Source organism: Anopheles maculipalpis, chromosome 3RL (assembly GCF_943734695.1).
Source record: "Anopheles maculipalpis chromosome 3RL, idAnoMacuDA_375_x, whole genome shotgun sequence".
Taxonomy (NCBI): domain Eukaryota; kingdom Metazoa; phylum Arthropoda; class Insecta; order Diptera; family Culicidae; genus Anopheles; species Anopheles maculipalpis.
In genome coordinates this window covers 74,374,938-74,395,490 of record NC_064872.1, presented here as the reverse complement: position 1 = coordinate 74,395,490, position 20,553 = coordinate 74,374,938, and the positions used below count along the sequence as shown (strand labels likewise).

General features: G+C 44.3%; 1 protein-coding gene across 3 annotated transcripts in view; it reads left to right on the top strand.

The window, feature by feature from the left end:
• The window catches only part of LOC126562508 (G protein alpha o subunit), a 287,823-nt gene that overhangs the window by 146,509 nt on the left and 120,761 nt on the right, over positions 1 to 20,553 (top strand). Inside the window, exon 1 of one of the 3 annotated variants that reach the window (XM_050219035.1) lies at positions 19,815 to 19,821. The exons of the other annotated variants lie outside the window; for them this stretch is intronic. Within the exon in view, the coding sequence (XP_050074992.1) occupies positions 19,818 to 19,821 (4 nt within the window). The 5' untranslated portion in view covers positions 19,815 to 19,817. Of the gene's footprint in view, positions 1 to 19,814; positions 19,822 to 20,553 lie in introns of those variants that run through there. 3 annotated transcript variants of the gene reach the window in all.

The following is a 20,553-nucleotide window of genomic DNA, read 5'->3' as shown; positions in this document are numbered from 1 at the left end:
AGCTGACGGCGGTCCCACCAAACACTACCGCATTTTATTTTAATCATCACCATCCTCTCATTTCGCATTTTAAATTCTTCTGCATCATACGGTCGGGGATGTTTTGCTTTATTCTAGACCTCCCTTAAGGACGGTCGGTACGCGGGCGCGTGCGGTACAGTGAAAGTATAACACCAGCAGCCGATTGTACGCGACGCGTTACAAAAATTGGCTAACTGCATGAGACATTTTTGTGTTCGGTCCGTTGATTTTCTTCCATTTTTTTTTTATAGCACACCGCACAGCATCTAACCCATCAGCTGTGTCAGAATCGTTGACCTTTTGCGTGTGGACCTGTAGACTTTGGCGAGATTGTGCGTCGACAGTAATACATATTTGTTGATCAATCAGCCACCACCCATTTCGCTTAAACGTCTCCCTTGTTTACCACAAGTCACGTTTAGTAGCGCATTCTAAATCGCGGTGCGTGTTTGTAAATAAATCCGATTAGACTGTGGTTACAGCAAAACGAATGCTAACAAGCAGGAAGCAGGAAGCACATGTGCAAAAGGTGTTACGATATTTATACTCCCTAACGCCGTTGTTCTATTTCGGGCCGGGATCGAATCGGAACGCCACTGCTTGTTCGCATTGGCCGTAGTTGGGATTTAATGAATGCACAACGCATGCTAGCAATGGGGCAATGGCAATGTAGTATGCCAAAAGCAAACCAAAAAATTCAACAACCTGCCATTCCAACATCTGCTGCTAATTATCTTCGGATTTAAGGATTATAGTGTAGAGGTGCTAGAGCGAAATTGCGATGACTTTATTTAAAATGACATTTGCCATAACATTTGCCTTATGAATGTTCTATACGCGGTGCTATAATTTAACGTCATTCAGGAGTAGTTCTTAGTACACCATTTATAGCAGCTTGTAACGAAAACTTTTAACTAATTCACGAACTTTAAGGTAATGCTGATGACGCTTGTGCTTGCCTGTCGCGATGAAGACATTATTTCCTATCTACGCAATAAAAAAAAGCAAAACAAAATAAGAAAAAACTGCAAATTTTTTCCCTTTTTTATGACTTTCATCCTTAATCACACACATCACACGATTTATTTGGGGAAGGAAATGATTTGTGTTTTGTTGTTTGTGGAGCTGTTAAATAAGAATTGGAATCAAGGCATGGCACATTTTTTTTGGTGGTTGTTCTACCTTCCTTTCATTGTTTATGCGTAACTCACTTTGGCTCTTGATTGGTTCCTTTACAACCCAATCGGTCACTTGGCGTTACTACAACACCATCAGCTACCAACTTTTCTAGCACGGCTGAAACATACCCATCATAATGGGTTGCTCGTGGTGAATCGTCAAGAGCGCAAGAAAACGACGGCCCTACAGAAAACCACGAGCTACAAAAGCAACGAGACGATCTGATAAATTGTGTTCGGCTGTGTGACCAACACAGTGGCCTGCTGCTATCCGCCAAGAGCTTGCACGATTATAGCACTTTCCGTTCCCTTTCCTGCTAGAACGTCCCAACGCTACCCATCAGCATCGTCATCATCATCAGTGCCGTGGTGCAAAACTAGCCAGCACTGGGGCACGGGAGATGAATAGAACTTGCGGCAACGACAACAGCAGCATCACGCTTCACGGCAAGAGGCTACTATTAAATGGTCCACGGGTCTAGGAACGCACGTACACGGGCAAAAAGGTAAGAAGCAAGCGAGGTGGCTGTAATTTCCCCTCCATGGTAGCTACCGTTTTCGTTTCGGGTCTAATGTTTTATCGTTCGGTAATCGAAATCCATCATCAAATCAAAGAGTGTCCATTAGATGGACGCTAGGACGCTGACTCGGTTGGGTTCAAGTTCAGTCCCTGCGGCTACCGTTTCTGATTGCTGGGGAAAATTATTAGAAAGAGTAGTCTCAGGGATGGAGCATTCAAAGACCCGTAGAACTCTGTATAAGTTTAGTAAAACTAAGAGGCTAAAAATACATAACAGAAACTCTGGTACGACCCCGTTCATAAGATGAGCCTTTTGTAAGATTACACAATTTAATCAATTTGTTCTTTAAATGCTGAAGCCAGACCGACAATAAATTTTTAAAAGGAATTTCTGGTATAAAAAAGCAATACAAAACAAGGCATTTGATTTATAAACGAAATATTGTAGAAAAAGGAAAAAACATTTAATATAAAATATAATACAAAATTAAAAACAGTATAGTGATCCTAATAGGATACGAAACAAAAATAAAAAAGATAGAAGCACAATAGTTTTTAAAATTTCGATAAACTAGGTCGTTATATAAAAATTCTTAATAAATAAATAAACACAATGTATATAAATAAATAAATAAAAACACAAATAAATAAAAACAAAGAAATACGTAAATAGATAAACAAACCATTAAAGAAATATATAAATTAATGTAAAATTAAACCAATAAAGCAACATGTGAAGTAACTTATTTATTATCCACCTCGGGCAATTCTTTGGGTGGATTCGATTTAAAATCTATGAATTGACCTTTTAACAGTAGCCAGTTGTGGTCGTCAACCAAGTTGTCCTGGCAGGCTCTGGCTGCCCTAGCTGCTTTGGTCAAAAGCGTACGACGACGACGACTATGTACACATCACCGTAAAGCATCCATTTTCTGTCGACTCATGCCTGAGACTCATGCGCCAACACCACAGAAAAGGGGAGACCTGACCGACCGAAAGCACCCATTCTGGATTAACGTCTCCGCTTCGTTCAATCAATTACCCGTCCAAGAACTGTCCGATCATTTCGCTCACATCTCGTCCTTGCCTGCACAGGCGCAATATCATTCCCTGCAGCCTCCAGCCGTCCATAGCCCGCCGCCATGATGATATGGAGTTCTCCATACTTTCCCGACCGACTGCGACGAATGATTTATCATCCCAGCCACATCACAAACCACACCGCTGCTGTGGGCTTTCTTTTTGTTTGAGTCTGGCCCCCGTGCCTTCCTCGACGTTACGACGCGTGAAAGCATGAATGAATGTAGTGCCTTCTCTATCGTGCTATCCCTCTGTCCGCTGGCACTGGGAAATGAACAGGAGATCGAGTGCCCGATAGCGCAACGGCTCCGCTTCGATCGTAACGAGAGTGCGCGGTCGTGAATGAAGCTCGCGATATATCGAAGCCAACGATTGGTTTGCCGTTTTGGGACTGTTTTCTTTTTCTTTTTTCATCGCATTCTATTTTATTTACCTCGGCGAACGATTGCTAGCTTTTATTTGTACCCTTTTTTATTAATGGAAGCCACCATTGTCCCTACAGCCGCCCGGGATGGGCGAGGTCGTTAAGTGACCGGAAACCGTCGTCGTCGTCGTCGTCGTCGTCGTCGTCGTCGTCGTCGTCGTCGCCGTCATGGTCGTCGTCGAAGTGTTGGAATTGTTGTTGCAACGTCAGGAACTTTGCACTGCATCGTGAAGATCAAACCCTGCTGACAGTGTCGAGATCTGATCGAAGATGGCCCTGGCTGATCACGAACGGACCGTGGTCATGATGAGTTAGCGCTTTCTCAGGGCGACTCAGGAGCAATAGGACAGAGTACAGAAAAAAAAACGAGAGAAATAGGCAGACACCCTTTCTGTGATAATTGAGCAATCTATGGCGCTTTGTCCTGTCGCTGGTGAAGCAGAGCGAAGGAAAGCATTTGAAGTCCTTTCTTCCGGTGGGTAAGAATTGTACGCTTACTTTAGTTACATTTCACCAGATAGCGCAAGAACATGAAGTATATTTTTATTTTATAGCTGATCGTCTTGTTACAAATATTCATATCAGTAACCAGAATTACTGATGCACATTCAGGCCGATATAGTGTTGAAATATTTCTAGAAAATTTAATTTTATAGCACTTAGTTTACTACGCACATTGATCATTCTAGTATTTGCTATAAAAGTTAAACATTTTAATTCGTGTCCCTGAAATATTCTTCTTCGTTTGCACTTACATTTGAGAAGGAAATTATGAAACAACGTGTGCTGCTACATTCTGCTTCACCCAAAACGCGGAAACGGCAAACATTAACCACGGCCAGTGCTACGAGAAAGAATCTTATAGCTCCAGCACACACTCGAGCGCAGGAGAAAAGCAGGAAAAAAGTAGTACGCAACCGTACGAGCGATGCGGATTCGACTTCCGGCGTGCCTTTTGCTGCTCAGCTGAAATCAATTAAGTGTAATTTTACTGAATTTCAAGTTCATTATTTTTCCTTTCATTCGTACCAGGCCAGGCCTTCGGTTTCGTGCCGTCTTAGCGGGCTGTGCGGATGATGGAGTGGTTTCTTTTCATTTCCCATTCACCAGCAGATCCGCATGGCGTATCGTAGCGAGAGCGCACGTACCGGATTCTCAACCTTCGCGCGGACACATCGCGATCGTGCACTTGGACAGATCTGCCAAACGTCACTCAAACGCTTCGCAGATCCTTGAAGTGGTGCTATTGCTGGCAACAGCAACTACCAACCAAGGGGAAGGAAGAAAAAAACCGCAACTGCGCTTCAATACGGACGCAAAAACGATGACTCGATTACTCTTGAAGACTTGAAGCTGTTTTTCACCAAACGCTACGATCCTCATTGTTGTGGCGAGCTTCTAGCCAAGAGTCCGAAAGCTTGGCTTATCTTATTTCTCATTCTTAAGCGCTCCGCACCGGGGGGTATTCCGGAAATAGTCGAATCGAACCGAACAACTCCTTCAACTTCCAGCCGTTCTCGAGAACGAAACACCATCCACAAAGCACAAGCACCACACAGCCAGTTCGCAGACAGTGGCGAACAGGCAGCATCCACTAGCCAGCCACCAGCACTGGCTCCAGACCGCTGCGCTGCTTTTTTTTATGCATTATCATTAACTTTAAACTTCTGAATCAAAATATATCGACTTTGGCTCATCATCATATTTAATTGATTAAAAGAAAACTTCGACTCCCGGGCTTCCGCCCCCTCCGTTATGGTTCGGAGGCAACCTAGCCCGGCCCCCTCCCGATTCTATCCTAGCATTGCCGTGGTACGGGTACGGTCTTTTCTCTTACTACTGCGGGCTTAATTTTGTTGCAGACCTTGTGCCCACTTGGACGCCCCCTTTTGTGCCTCTGGCATCGACTAGCGCAGGTCAGTGTGGCTGCTCCAGCATCTGTTGATGAGGTGTTTGTGGGGTTTCGAGCCGGTAGCAGACAAACTCCCATTCACAGAGTGGATAAGCTGTAGGAAATGCTCATACAAGAACTCAACAAGAAAAAGGTTTTGATTGAATGTTTAAGAAAATCTGTTAGGTGTACAAATTTTGTTGAATATTTTCGATTAGGTCTTGGGGCATTTGGCGGGCTTTTGGCGGGCATTAAGCGACCTACAAAGAAGCCCACAAATTCTGGAAAGAACGGAACTAGAACTCGCTTAAGAAGGCATGCTTGGGCTACAATGAAGACCTCCACGAATTTATTTGGTGACTTAACCACTTCATCATCTTTGTGATACTTTTTAACGCAGGTTACAAGTTTTGGGAGGCTGATTGTATTATAATTTTCACTGGTCCACCGCAAGTCCTGAAGAAAATAAAACGAAACCTGGCATCATTTTCGCTGATTGTTTCTGGTGAATACTTTGGTCGCTCTATAAACGCTCTCTTCTCTACATGAGCCAGAGTCTGATGAATATTTGCCCGTTCATATCTGGCCAACACGAAGTCAATGGTCTTCCTTTTTCAGGCCCAGATTGAGCAGGCTTTACGAACAAACTACAGCACAAAGTTTAACTTTTAGCACGAATAAGCAGCATTCAAGATTCTGGAACTGTTGAACAGTGTTTAAGCAGCATAATTGCGTTTTAAAGGTTGTAACATTCTTAATTCAATTACTTTTGCTAGATTTTCTTTTCTACACTAGTCATTAACTTTAACGCATCCCCTCGAACACTCCTGATGTTCCCGTGATTACATCCTTAACAGAAAAGTAATGTTTTTCATCCATGTGGATTGAGAGGTTTATACAACTTGGACGATCTATTTGCCGATTTGAATGCAGTTCAGTGGCAGAGGTGACAGCGGTGCCTGGCTTTCTGGTCCGTTTCTCCGTAGTTCGGACTGACTGGCAAACAACAAGTAAATCTTATAGCAAACAACAGTAACAACAAGTGTTCTTATAGCAATTACAAACCCTAACTTGTGCTATCAAAATGTTCTGTCCATAACCCAATCACCTTTCTTTACGAAATACTTTACCAAGTTCTTAACCTTATTTCTTACGTACGCTCGACACGTGTTTGATAACAAGATTTTGTTTGTTTTCAAATTTTCCTGAACATCCCTTAAACCCTCTTTCGCCTAATGCTATGACCCTAAAACGTTCCACAAGCCAAATTATCTGTCAAAATCATTTATCAAACAAAAAACGCACGTCCAAATTATCCTCTTTACCGTTCATTGCGCAGAGCAGCACACGGTACCGATCGTTGAACCCACCAAGTACCGGAAGTATCCAGCAACCTGAACTTGAAACCGGGCGAAATGTACCGTTGGACGGGCAGCTTAGCGGGGCGCACACAATCAGCAAATTGCGCACCGGGTGGAAGGACGGAACGGCCGCCCGACCAAAACCACCCTTTTCGGATCGATTCGAGCGCAACTAAACGGGTGCAAAGCGTGGGAAAACCGTCCCCAGTTTTCCAAACCAGCACGAAGCCACACTTTTTGGGGCTTCAAATCGGCTTCGAAAAATCTGTTCGTTTCGCACCTTCCCCTGCCCCCTCCCCCCTCTCTCTCTCTTTTGCCTAGTCCCTGGGCCCTTGTCGTACCGCACCAAAACAAGCTCCGAAATTATCGATCGATTCCCTTGCGGGAAGCGCTGAACATTTGCTTTACCAATTTCAACCCCCGTACCAAGAGGATTTCCCATCCAAAATTTTCCCCGACACCACTAATTGAGCTGCGCAAGGGGCTGCCAACTGTTTCGGTAAGCCAGGGGTAAGCCGTTAGTCGAAAGGAAAGTGCTACGTTCAACTGGTGGCGGTGGGCTACGGTAGCTGGTTGGAAAGGAGGGTTGGAAAAACGCATCTGGAACAGACGCCGAAGCATCATTTCTCACCCGAAAAAAATCATCTGCTTTTCGTGCGCTTGGCATGGCTCGGTGTGTGTGTGTGTGTGTGTGTGTGTATATGGTGTGTACCTACATATTTTTCCCCAAAATCATACAGCTTTGTGATTACGGAGCCACTACGCAGCTTCGTACGCAGATGGCATTCGGGTTTTGCAGTGTTGCCAACCGGCCTAAACTACCCACTAGCTGTTTCTCGCTGTTTGCAACGAGCTGCAGCAGCACTCTCACTCTAAGAGCCGTCCACGGAAGCAACAGATTTAACCTAATTGATCGAATCGGTGCAGAAAATCGCTAATAAATAATTCATGACAATCGAACAATCGGTCCGGTACGCATGGTGCCCACGATTGGCACGACTTTCGTTCGACTTTCGTGCGCCTTGTTACAATGTTATTGCGGTTGATTGCTTTCCTTCTTTGCTGCCGGGCATGAAAAACAACCACCCAATTGACTACCAGACTCAAGACGGAATGGATGGGTGAAAGGGGGAAGAGAGGGAGGAACCCACCAGTAGGAACGTTTCCTCCCAGCAGAGAATCTGGTTAAGCAAAGACAAGCCTACACTCTTCGATGTGCCCTCCAATTTCTCCAAGGGTCTTAATACTTGCACGACTTCTAAATCGAACACTCCGATGTGTTTCCGAAGCTCCGCAAAGCTCAGCCACAGGGCTAAACCACGAAAGCGCCAACAAGAAGATTTCTCGCCTTGGTGTGGATCGTTCGGGTGTTTTTTTTCGCCTTTTTTTTGGGGAGCACAAGAATAAAAATCACTAATTAAATCAATTTTCAAACGACGACGGTGGGAAACATTTTCTCACGCACCGGTCGCCTTCATGTGCCTGCAAATTAAGTGCGCGCGCGGGCACACACACACACCCGTCTGTATGCGTCCCGTTGCGTTTTAGCGCGTTTGCGCGGCTGCCACTGACATTGGATTGGTGCTACTGTGCGCGCATAGAAAGAGAAAGACATTTGGAAGGCTCACCAGTGCACGCTTAGTGTAGACGGTAGACGTTGAAGCAGAAGGTGAAGCGATAGAAGAACGCGAGAACCGATACCGATGGAGAAGCCGGCTGGAGGCTGCTTTCCATTATTGTGACTTGTGAAAATGTCTGGTATTGGTCGATGGAACCAACTTCGAAGGTGAGAGAGAATACGATGAGCTTCTGAAGACTGGACTGCTGCCGAGACGCGCCACGCAACACGGTAGAAAAAGGTCAAGAGAACCGATAGTGATTGAAAAGTCAAATCAACCAACAAAGCGCAAGTAATATCTCGACGCATTTCGAATGGTTGCCAGCTTGTGCTGCTGCGGCTGCGACGATAATGGCGACTACGGCAAGTCAAAACCCCGTGTGGAAGGAGCAACGATTTTGTTTTTGAAAATCAACTCACAAGCACACACGAGAGAGCACCCAAGCCACCTAGAATGGGGATTTAGCTGGTACCACCGAGGGCTGTCGAGGGTGTCGAGAATGGTGCAACTGGCCAAGACGAAAGCGACCAGAAACAAGAGTCATCCTCCGTTGGCGCTCCGTACGTAGTTCCGTACCAGATTTGGATTTTCACACGTTGGTACAGCGAAAACGTTCGACGGTGGCCATCGTTTGTCGTCGCCATCGTCATTGTTGCCGCCGGGACGGGTTTGCTTTCGAGCAATTTTCAAATGGGACCGTACACTGCGCCACTCGTCTGCTAGCTGGGGCTGGCGCCAATTGGAGAAAAAAGTGTTTTCAGTAATATTGCTCTTTCGCGTTGGTTGTTGTTATTGTTTGTTGGTGATTTGCCTTCTGCCTCTGGTACCAGCTTACGTTTGCCTTTGAGTGGCGTGGCACGTTTGTTGTTGGTTGAGGGGTTTTCATGTTTTTTTTTTATCCTACTCCGAAACCATCAAATTTTCTTTTCCTTTAGACAATTGGTACAGGACTCTCGGTAAACCAGTTGATGGGTGATAATAAGTGCAAATTGACGGAGACCTTTAAATAGCACGTCCACTCTGGAAATCTAGTTTTTGTATCAACATGTTTTACGCAATCAAAAATACAACCATAAATGTATTCCGTGTCTCTCTTCTTCTACTTCTTCTTGACTTAATGGCTTGGTAGGACACATCTGCAGAGCATCTAATGACTTAACTTAGACTTATTGATACGGCGGAGTGGAATTTTTAATCCTCACTACGGAATCGTTTCGGATAGGATTTGATTCTCGGCCGTGTAAAGATCGTCGGTCACCGGACAGCCGCTATTTGGCCACAGTTTAAGAAAATGCTCCAGAGTTATGTCCTTTATTCGGAAATTCTAGGCTAGGAACCTTGCAAAACATCTAGGACTCCTTATGTTTCTGACTATTGTTTAAGGAAACCTATCCGTAGAGCTCGCTGTTTTTGTCAATCTACCAACGATTGCACACTATTCTACATGAGTATCTTAATGAGCTTTTAGATCTTACTAGCTGCAACACCATTAACATCATTCATGTCCTGTGTTAGTGTCTCCTTCAGGATATTTTCTCTTCTTCTTGGCCTGCTCATGGCTGAGCATATCGCTTAAACATGGCCCGGTCGCCAATCCGTTTCCAGGAAACTCGATCTAGAGCTACTGTCCTTCATTCAGGATATGTTATTTCATTTAATTACATGATACTTTCATTCCTCGCCACATGCCTTAATGCTCAAACCAACCCTAATCTAAGCAGTTTTATCTAGGATAGGTACTTAGGGATGCTTTGCTGGTCCTTAGGGATGTCGAAGATGTTATGGTCTAAGAGGTGGGATGCGAAGCACGCTATAAAGGATCTTTGCATCCTATAATAATGCGACATGGAAGAAATATCCATTCTCTGCACTCTATTGATAGGGTCCATGTGGTTTCTAAGCGATGGCGGCCAAATCACCCAGCATAACTCCAACGGCAATCCTAGAGGCATAGAGGCAAAACGCTTCATTACTCGAAACACCTCCCAACCCTTGCCAACTGGCAATGTTTGGTGAAGATGATACCAACATCCATCCAAACGACAATACGGCGACGTACCGTCATACTTCATAACAAAAAAATATCCATCCAAACACCGAGAACCTTGACGACAGAGATTCGGTTGACAGAGGTCGAGGGAAGTATACGGAATGACTAGTTTATTCAGGAGGAGCAAGAGAGTAAGTAGATCAATCATAGATTAAAAATCTGTGTAGATTGAAACTACCTCTTTTCCAGATTCAAGATTATCGGAGGAGTTGGAGAATATGGAGATGTAATGGAATCTTTAATCGATTACTCTGAAGTACCTGAACTCATGCTACTTATATTCGGAACACACACGAAGATCTATAATTCAATCTTGTATCAATCTTCAGTGTGGTCAATAAATCGGCTATAAGTTCCAATAGTACAAAGCAGATTTGCACCTTCGGAACTTATGAGCCATTTGTTTGTTGGTTATATCTCCGTGATGATAATATTACTTTAAGGTTCTAAAATGTAACTGAAACACTGCGCAGGATTTTAATGAACGTACAATCCAGTCAGTTTCCTGTCGTCTGATGGCCGAGACGATGACGGTGAAAGTCTCCACATGGATCGTTCAGCTACGTGGTTTCAGTAAGTTGATCAAGTCATCAGATGACAAATATGCCCTGACAGGTTGCTAAGCCAAAAAGAATAAGTATTTCAACAAAAACTGTTCTTTACAAAACAGTCTTATTTCAAGAATTGAATAAACAAATGATCAAAGTTTGGAAACCCCTCGCAATCCAACCCAATTGTTTTTGGTTTTCCTTCTAGAAAATTCTTTACTATTCACCAAACAAAGCTAAATCTTTACACCCTTACTCAGGACCAATCCCATCACTCGCTGGCCTATCACTCGCTGCCAATAAAAAGTAAATCGAATCAGCCATCGTGCATGATTGATCATCGTGCATCCAGCAGGAATGGATCACACATCACACCTCTGCATTTGTGCCTTTCCACCAACAAACGAAAAAAAAAACGAGGATCATAAAACAACCTATCACTAATGAATCTCGGTACCACGCCACGATACATCCGATCTTTCCCATTCATTGAACAAAAGATTAATGAAGATTTGCTTTGTCCAAACAAATTCGGTTTCTCGTTTCGGTTAGGGAAAAAGGATTAGGGAAGCAATCGTCCAAAACATATCTGCTTCACGAAAAAAAAAAAAAAATCAGCTCCCAGGTCACCGATTCGGGTGCACCGATCCGCGACGAATTGCAGCCGTTGATTGATTTGACTTCTGAAAATCTGTATTTCCTTTCCGATCAATCCGTCGTAGAGAAGCGCAAACCCTCGAAACGAAACAACAACGATGAAGAAAAAAAACACAAGCTCCAACAACGGGAAAACCCGTGACGATCTGCCTCACATACCGATCGTTAGATTCTTCACGCGTTCGGCAACGATCGGCAGCTGGCCGATAATAAACTTCATGAAAAGCGTGAAATTTGGAGTACAAAAGTTTCAACACCATTATTAATGATCATCGATTCCCTGTTGGCATCGAACCACCCTCGGCGGATGGATGGCCTCCCATGCCAGTGGAAGGCTTCTGTTTACGCCCCAAATGTGGTGCCCAAAACGTGGGGTGTGGTGTCTTGGAATTCTGGCCAGACGTGGCAGGGGGTGTCCATTTCCAACCGAGCCGATGTGTTCGTCTATCGGATGGGGTGATCTTTGCCCGGACCGCAATCCGCGTCTTCCGCATGATTCGCTCTGGCCACTGTCTACATAATGCCTTGGAAGCCTACACTGCCGTAACCGACCCCGTTCCATCTCCGACCTCTCCTATAATAAGCTTTGACCACCGTCCAGACAACGCTGGTTCCTGGGGGCATGAGAAGCTGACCAGCGCTCCAGTGAGCATCCGGGTGTGCTCGGGATTTGTTTTTACTTATCGCCCCAAGTGCTGCGGAGAAAATCAAATTACCTTTTGCGATCCCCTGGTGTGTAGCCGCCGGACTCTGAAGCTGTTTTTCCCTCGTTTCCCTCCCGACCATCCCATCTCGCCCCTCGGCGGAATCGTTCCCAGCTTCCTTCAATTAAATGTGAAGCTTCCTCACTATCGAGACTAGCGAGCTTCTAGGGGAAGGGTTGAAATATCTTCTTTCGCTTTATTTCTAGTGTCCATTCGTTGCTGCCTTACGTTCCAGCACCGAGCAGCCCAACCAGGAGTCTATTTTTCGAAAAACCCACATCACTTTTCGCCGTTGGGGCAAAATAGTTTGAGACACACTACGGCGAGGGGGAAAAAAAGGTTCTAAACTTGAATTGCTGGTACGGTGTTTGTGTTGAAGGCCCATTTCTCCACTACCAAATATTATAGCCCGCTTTACAAGGGTCTTTCTTCGTTGCTTATCCCAAAATAAGAGAGAAAAAAAACCTTCGCAATGGCGACGATTAACGAGTGAAAAAGAAATCTAAATTACAGCTTCCGGCGCACAACACAACAATGTTTGAAATAATGAAGCAGAGTAAATCTGTCTGTCGAGCTACTCAATTTCCTCCTAAACAGAGAAGGGAACAGATTTCCGGTACTAAATTTTGGGGCATAAGCAAGAATTCAATCTGGATTTATCAACCTTTATCTTGAAGCTGTCTACTATGCAGTCAATTCTGATAATTTGCTATCTCACCAGTATGTTATAGTAAGACGATCATTTGAATGAGTAAATTAAACATCTTTTACAGATTTTCCTTCAATGACGAACAAATGTTGCTTAAATTCTACCTAAATGCTTATAACAAAATTCCCATAAAAATCCAAGTCTTTCGCAATCGATTCCCCGCGAATAACGTAGCTCTCAATTTTCCCATCAACAGTCCACCTATTTTTGAACTCCCATTTTGCTAAAGCCCAGACAATCAACTGCATAGAAACGATCATTACTCATCGACAACGACGATCGCTTCCTTCTGCTTGCATAGAAACTCTTCATCAATGAAATGTTTTCATCCTTCTTTTCCTGATTTTCTGAGTGGGAAAACTACCAAAGCTCATTGATAGAGTTCTAGCCCCATCGAAGCTCGCTAATTGCGAAGAGTCGGAGCAGCAGCTTAAGTTTTTGTCATAATCAAACATGGATATTAAAAGGTAATTATTCTCTCCATTCAAACCTTGTAACGTTGGTTAGCTGGGAGCGTCTGGACGTCTCACCGAGTTCGAGTAAAGTTCGTTCATTCATTTTTGTTCATTCATAAACGTGGTCCCTCCACAATGGAGCTTGTGGAGCAAAAGGTAGAAGCAGGAAGAAAAAAGGCTAACACAAAGAGGGAAATTCGTTCTACCCTTCATTCGCGATACATGGAGCTCATTTTCATGGTAGAAGACTTTTGCGGTTAAAGCTCGAATAAGCTTCATTATGAGAGTTTGCAGCACAACCGATCAAAAGCATAATTTCATCATGTTGATCATGTTAGCGCTCAGTAAGATTTTACCTTAATCGCATTTAATATTTCACTCTTATGACAAGCAATTAAACAAACGTCCTGGTTAGAAAAGAAAGTCATTACGAAATGGAATCGTTTCACAACAAATCCATACGCTCGTGGCTTCTCGTCTCACTTCAATTGTTTCGTCTCGTTTGGTAAGCGGTTGCAACGCTTCTTTTATGCTTCATTTTGTTGCCCATCAAATGGGATCATCAAATGGAACAGCTCGTCCCAGGTCTTCATCACAGGTCTTTTGATTTCAATCCATCAGCACGATCTCACCGATGGCTGGAGGGTGGATTGAAATCTAAAAGTGACATCGCAACAAACAAACATTGCTCCCATCTTGAGGAGTCGTTTCGAAAGGAGCTCTTTCATCCTTCAAGAATGTGGTACGATTCAACCGTCGTAGAAGTCGTGATCGTTACTGATTTTACTACAATGTTTCAAAATCCAAAGCTGATCCACGGAAGTCATCGATTGGTTCATCGCTGCGATGACATCAGACATCAGACATCAGACTGTGTACCAGTAAACTCTTTGAAATGACAACATTCAACAAGATTTCAGTAAGTGTAGGCTAACGATCACAACGAGACAGCTCAGGAGTGACATTTGAAACTTTGTTCGGAATCCAGACATTGAGGTGGCGCATAAGACGAGTATCTCCTGTTATTTGTTGTCATTTTGTTGCAGTCATCTTACACGTATTTTGAGTATTTTGAGATAACAATGAAGTTTGAAAGCTGTTGAGATCCCACAAAAAACATCACCGAAGTACATAACTCATACTAGGGCTTCCAAACATCCCAAATAAGTGTCCCAATCTATTACGAATGTAACTCCTTCCTAGAAATTCAAAAGTCCTGCAAATAAGGTGTTTTTTGCACACCACGCTTTGCACACCTACCCTTGTGGCCTTTTGTGACACCATACCGGAGCACATTAACTGGTACCTCGTAAACTCAAGCGCCATCATCGTTACAGGTTGTTTCTGTTCCAATTCTGCAAATCATGCTCACACGATACGACACTTGCCAACTTCCCATCGGTATGAGATCCGTCAATCATCTCACCTAAGCCCATCATCTACCAAAGCTACCAGGCATCGCTGACCCAGTACGGTCATAAACATTATGGGCGGGAATGAGATCTCGTAAACAAATTGTAAACGTTCCCCACACTTACCTCTAGCGTTAGTCTAGTTTTACGGCTCAAGCAACACAGCGGTAAAGATGCATCCCTATGCCTTCCAACTACCGTCAACACCGAGCAGAATACCTTCGGGTGTGCAATAAAATCAGTGTGAAGTATCCATTAAAATACCATTTTTCACGAAAGCTCACTAATAGCCCAATGGCCCAGGCGGTAGTCAATGGTTCATGAAAGGGCTCACACCCTTTCAACACGAGGCACACGCTCCTCCACCAGTCAGGTGCCAGCGGTGCAAACGTGCAAGGTCACCAACTAGGGGCGCCTACACCCTTCGGTGGGTCCTTCCTAATCATACCGTCGTCGTATGACAAATGACGATCGGATGACAGTGTAAAAATCTTCTCCATACTCTCGCCCCGAAAGCTGCTCCGGCGTGAGGGAAGCCCGGATCCGATTTCACACCGAAGCATTAGCTTCAGTGACGTTGACCGATCGATCGTACGGATGGTTATAAATCAATCAAACAGCCCTTGGCGGCATGTTTTGACTGCCGAGCGAGTGATCAGGATTTAGCTTTGAGCTACTGTAAATTCAAAAAAAAAACATCAACACGGGCTGCCTGAAGTTCGCCATGACGTTGCACGAGCGACTTTTCTCAAATTATCTGGAAGCTGGAGCTAAATTGATTTGTGTGTCTGCGCGAGAACACACACGCATACGAGCTAGTCGATAAGCTAGAACGAAGAAGACAAAAAAATGCTTCTCAGCTAATGATCACATCGAGCGATGAAAGCTGGCAGTTTTATGGTGCATAAAGTTTTACGATCGGACAATAATAATGATTGAGTCGGTTTCGATGTAAGAGACATTGACGGTCGCGTTAGAACCAGTCATAATGACTAGATTGGTCTTTGCTCATGTTTTATCGCTTACATTTAAAGAGATAACTCTTTTTAGTTACCTAAGCAAATGTAACAGTACTATCGATCAAGTTTTTTTATAGCAAGTCAATAAACTCTTCAACCCCATAATGTAGACGGTAGTTATGGCAAAAGTGGCACTAAGTATTGAATTGTTTCGTGTAAACACACTTCACCCAATTCGATTACACGCGATCGTGGACGATAATGATCTTCTCCAAAAATAAAACACCTTGAGAGATCTAGTACCTGATGTCTCTATCTCGCTAGAAGTGCTTGTCGAGTGTCCCAAAAAAAAGTCCACTCTCGATCTCTCCTCTCTCCACGAGCGAATGCCTCTTGACACTAGTAACATGTGTGAACTTCTTGAATGTCAAACAACTCCATCTCTTAACGGGAACCTCCGGTTTTCGAAGTGACTGACATCTAGCACATGCTTCGAATGCCGATCGGGACGGAAAAACAATGCGCTCGAGAGTGCTTCTGGGGTTATTTCATTCCGGTGATCGGCTACAGTGTTTGTCTAATGTCACTCGAAGAATTTGAGAGGCTCGCGTCACGATGTTGTTCAGAGGTGAAGAGGGAAAGGCAAGCCTCTAGCATCCACTAGAGCTTTCGTCCAATATAGGACTTTTCTGCGAGCGATCGAAAAGATAGACAGGATGGTGAACAGACGAAAACCCGCCCGACTGACCGACCTTGTTTCTCCGATCAATGATCAGAGCGGTGCAAAAAAAAAAATCTAAAATCTTTACCAGCTCATCCTTTACCGAAGAAGATTACAAGGCACGATCATTCCAGGATAAGGTGGGCACAACCAATCCCTCGGCTCGATGCTATGTGTGAGCTCGTGCTGAACATCCCTTGAGGAACTAACCCAAACCATCCCGACTTCGAGAGGTTTGTTACTTCCTCCATCTTGACCATCCCTCAGAACGGATTTCGGAACATCAAACACGGCTTGCTCATTCATCCAAGAACAAAAAAGCACGAAAAATGAATAGAAAACCTAGCGGAAACGATTCCAAAATTCTAAACACACACACGAATGCGCAAATGTAGATCAATCTACGCACCACGGCTTCCAGCTCTTGCTTCTCGCACGCTAGTATCCCTTTGCTCAGAGTAACCGATAGGTCGTTGTTGTCGTGTCGGTAGGTCCCTTTCTATATGCTGCCGTGATGATAAATTAGCTTTTAACAAACTATGAAAAGATTAATGAGCGAGTATTTGCCTTTTGTAACCGTAAGACCGTGTTGGTGTGCAAGGAATCATGATCCCTTCTGGAGAGATGAGAATTGTCTCTCGGCAAGTTCGAATGCGTACGGTTTCGTTTGATCATTTACTAGCAGCTCAACCACCGGTCATTGCACTGAGTGGACTTGCTCAGCGCAGGGCTGATGATCTTAATTAAGCGATCAATTTATACCGTAAAACTGCCTGCCAGTGTTTGGTTAGTTTCATTCAGGTTCGTTTGATTAATTTCTAATTTCTAATATTGTTTAAGAAATTGAAGGAATTTCTCAACTTTTATAGGCGATAAACAGCAACAGCAGCAGCAGAAAGCGGAAACCTCCGTACAAAAGTCTTCTACGCCTTGCCTTAACTTGGTTGAATAGCCAGATCTCACTGCGGTCTGTGTACAAGTATTATCATCGCATATCTCCCTCCAGTCAGCCAGTTATCTTCGGCTACTCTTAACTAGCAAAGAAATTACTCAATCAGCTACGTTGCGATCAGCATAATTATGCCTCGTTAAATGTGAATGAACATAAAACCATACACGTGTCTTCAGAACTTACTCCTGTCTTCAACCTAAAGACCCACATCCAAACATCATCTCGGTTAAACGCTCAATACGAACACCGGTTTCGTCACCGTCCGTGTATCATCATTTATTTTCAATACGCACACACACACGCAAACAAAACCCCGCGACCCGAAACATTATAGCGCACAAGCGTCAAAAGCGCCAATGATTTACATCTCAGCCCCGCGTCTTGTCTCAAACGAGACCGCGAGATCATCAGTATAGCTCACTAAATCTTCCGCCACACAAATCATAAAAAAGCGCACCCAAAACTCCCGCACTCGGCCGAAAGAAATCATTAAGGAGGGGCAAAAACGATTCTGCTGGTCAGCCAGAATCTTCGCCCCTTCGTCCGGTTAAGGTACCGGTACCGCAAGCAGCCACCTGAGCCCGGTGTCCTAAGCCGATGGCGCCAGGGATCGGCTTCGTTTCTTTGATAAATCTTTCCAATCCTCCCGGACGCGGACGAGAAATTGGATGAGCCGGCGCGTAAAGGCAAAGAGAAGGGAATAAACACGCCGCCCGAAGGCCCGAAGTGATCTGTGATCTTGTGATCTTGTTGTTCTTGTTGTAGAGTTCGGAGGGTGCACAGGGACGGAGGAAAGGGAACCATTAAACCCAATAAAAGTGACGAACGGATTATCCGGGACATATTTTGTACTACATTTATTTAAGCTCGTCTTTCGGGGAACGTTCTAATTGAAGGAAAATATTCATTAACGCTATTTAGGGAATGAGCTCGAAATTTCAAGAGCAAAGAATTTGTCGTCCTATGATTTAATGATGCTAAATTTAGAAGAAATGTCCATTTTATTCCTCTCGCGAAACAACCTTCCAAGCGACCTTGAACAGCCATCGGGGAGCAAATGCCATTATTCATACCAGCACAAAATATTTTACTGCTTTTTTTCCTCCTCTTCTTCTTTTTTTGCAGCACATATTATGCACACCATCCACTATTAGCCAGCTAATGATGGCTAATCTGATTAAGAGATCATGAAGCTTAACCAAGGAAAGTAAGCCGTGAAGGACGTCAACGAAAACAAAAAATCTTTCACTACATTCAGCGTACTCTTGCGTGTACGTTCGGTAGCGATCCCCAGCCCCAATAGTAAACCTGCCCGAAAGCGTACACCATCCCAAAGATCCACCAGCGGGCTGCCAGCACCGCGGGTCTCATCAGCATAAATTTCCATATGTTGTAATTTATATGATACTTACTAATCACAGTAATTTACTAGATTTAATTGTATCTATAGAGTGCTACTGGTTCTGCGGCTGCACCAACTGTGTAGGGCGAGCAAGAGTCATAGCCGTAGCTCCCGGTGAAAAGAGCGCAGCCAAATATCGCATCGTCATGCATGCATGTAAATGGCTTTAGACTCCCATTTCCTTCTGGCGTGCAGAACACTTTTTGTTCGTGTTGCGAACGAACGGGAGCGAAGGGAAAATTAAGGGAGAGGGGCAGGGGGAGGTATAGGAGAGGGGTTAGCTCAACCTGACCGCCCACTCGCGATCGACTCGTATCGATCAATCGATATCGCTAGAGACCTTCGAACCGGACCATTTCACCCATCAGCCCACTCTGCCACGGTTCCGTTTTGCCCAGTGGCTGTGAAGCTTTTTTTACGATCAGATCACGATCGACGCACCCATCGATGGATATACTTTGCTTCGTTTCATCGTACACCGGTGTGTATGTACGCTTCTCGTACATTTACAGCCTCATCCGTGCGCCGATCGGTGCTATGGAACGAAAGACTTCAATGCGCGCACACCGTACAGCTAGCGACGAACCCCGGGAAGCTGCTAGAGAAGCGCTTAGATACACTGCGCTGGCAGGGAAAAATTAAAACCAGTAGCAGAAACACAGTAGCTTTCGTTGAGATGGGAGCCGTAGGTACGCTCTAACGTTGTCGTTAAGCGTGCGCGCACCCACCAACACCCGTGCTGTTGGCTAATTTATATTTTTATGAATATTAATGGACAATTAAAATCGGGCCACAGCTACAGGCTACTGCGGGCTTGTTGTATACTGCAATGCAATACAAAAACAGGTGGCAATCGAACGCGAGGTACAGGTCTTAGTATATTTGAAGCAGAAAATTTAATTTTGCGAATAAATGTTCAAACTGCACGCCGAGTTTAGGAACGAGAATAAGAGAAATTTGAACAATAAACATCAATATGAGTTAGGTTTGCTGGTTCCAGGTAAAATCGGCAATAAAACAGCCCTCTGTTCGAGTTTCCACTCCACACAATGCTTATTAGGGGTGTACGTTTATTGGTGGTGATCGTGTTAAAAGTAATTCCGCAGCATCTTTCAACGCCAAAACAACTTTCCAATGACAGTTGTCTGGAAACAATGTGTTTCGGGTTTTGATTTTAAGCTACATTTTATCACCTTAAACGCCTCGAGCCGTCCGATGTGTCGTTCTTGGTGGTCGGAGCGTCTGAAAAGTGCCCAAAACTAAACCAACGCAAAAGCACTAATTAAAGCGTAAAGGAAGTAGGACGGTCTCAAGCTTACGAGAAACTGTAAAGCAATTACAAGATTCAGTTTTTAATGATGCCGAAGAGAAGCCTGCATTATTACATTGCGGTGCTGTGTTTATGTGCCATGTTTATTGCATTTTTAACGAGTTTTTAGACTGCATTTTGTTAGAAGCATTTCCGATAGAAGAGCGCATAATGCAGAATTTTTAACATTTACGATAACAAGCCAAACTTCGTATGGGGTACTTTTTTGCCAATTTGAAGAATCGATCATTAAATAAACGCTTTAAACAGATTGGATGACTTTTCGGGGTTCGGCTTTTTAGCGCAGGTAGGCTTCGAAAGACTCCTCTCAAATCCTCACGGTGCTCTAGAGCACTGTCCATTATAAACATGTATAAAAGCCAAGCCGAAACCTCCGAAATCCCCGTCACGCCCAGTGGCGCCAGCAGAAAGGGGTTTTGTGCGGCATTTCCCTGGAGGCTCTCGGGCTGCCGTCCGACGCGGACCCCCCAAACCACGAAGCGGGAGGGAGTAACAGGGCACGGAGACCTAGAAATCCGACCCGTCCGACGAATTCGTGGTCGCCTGCGGGCGTCGAAGAA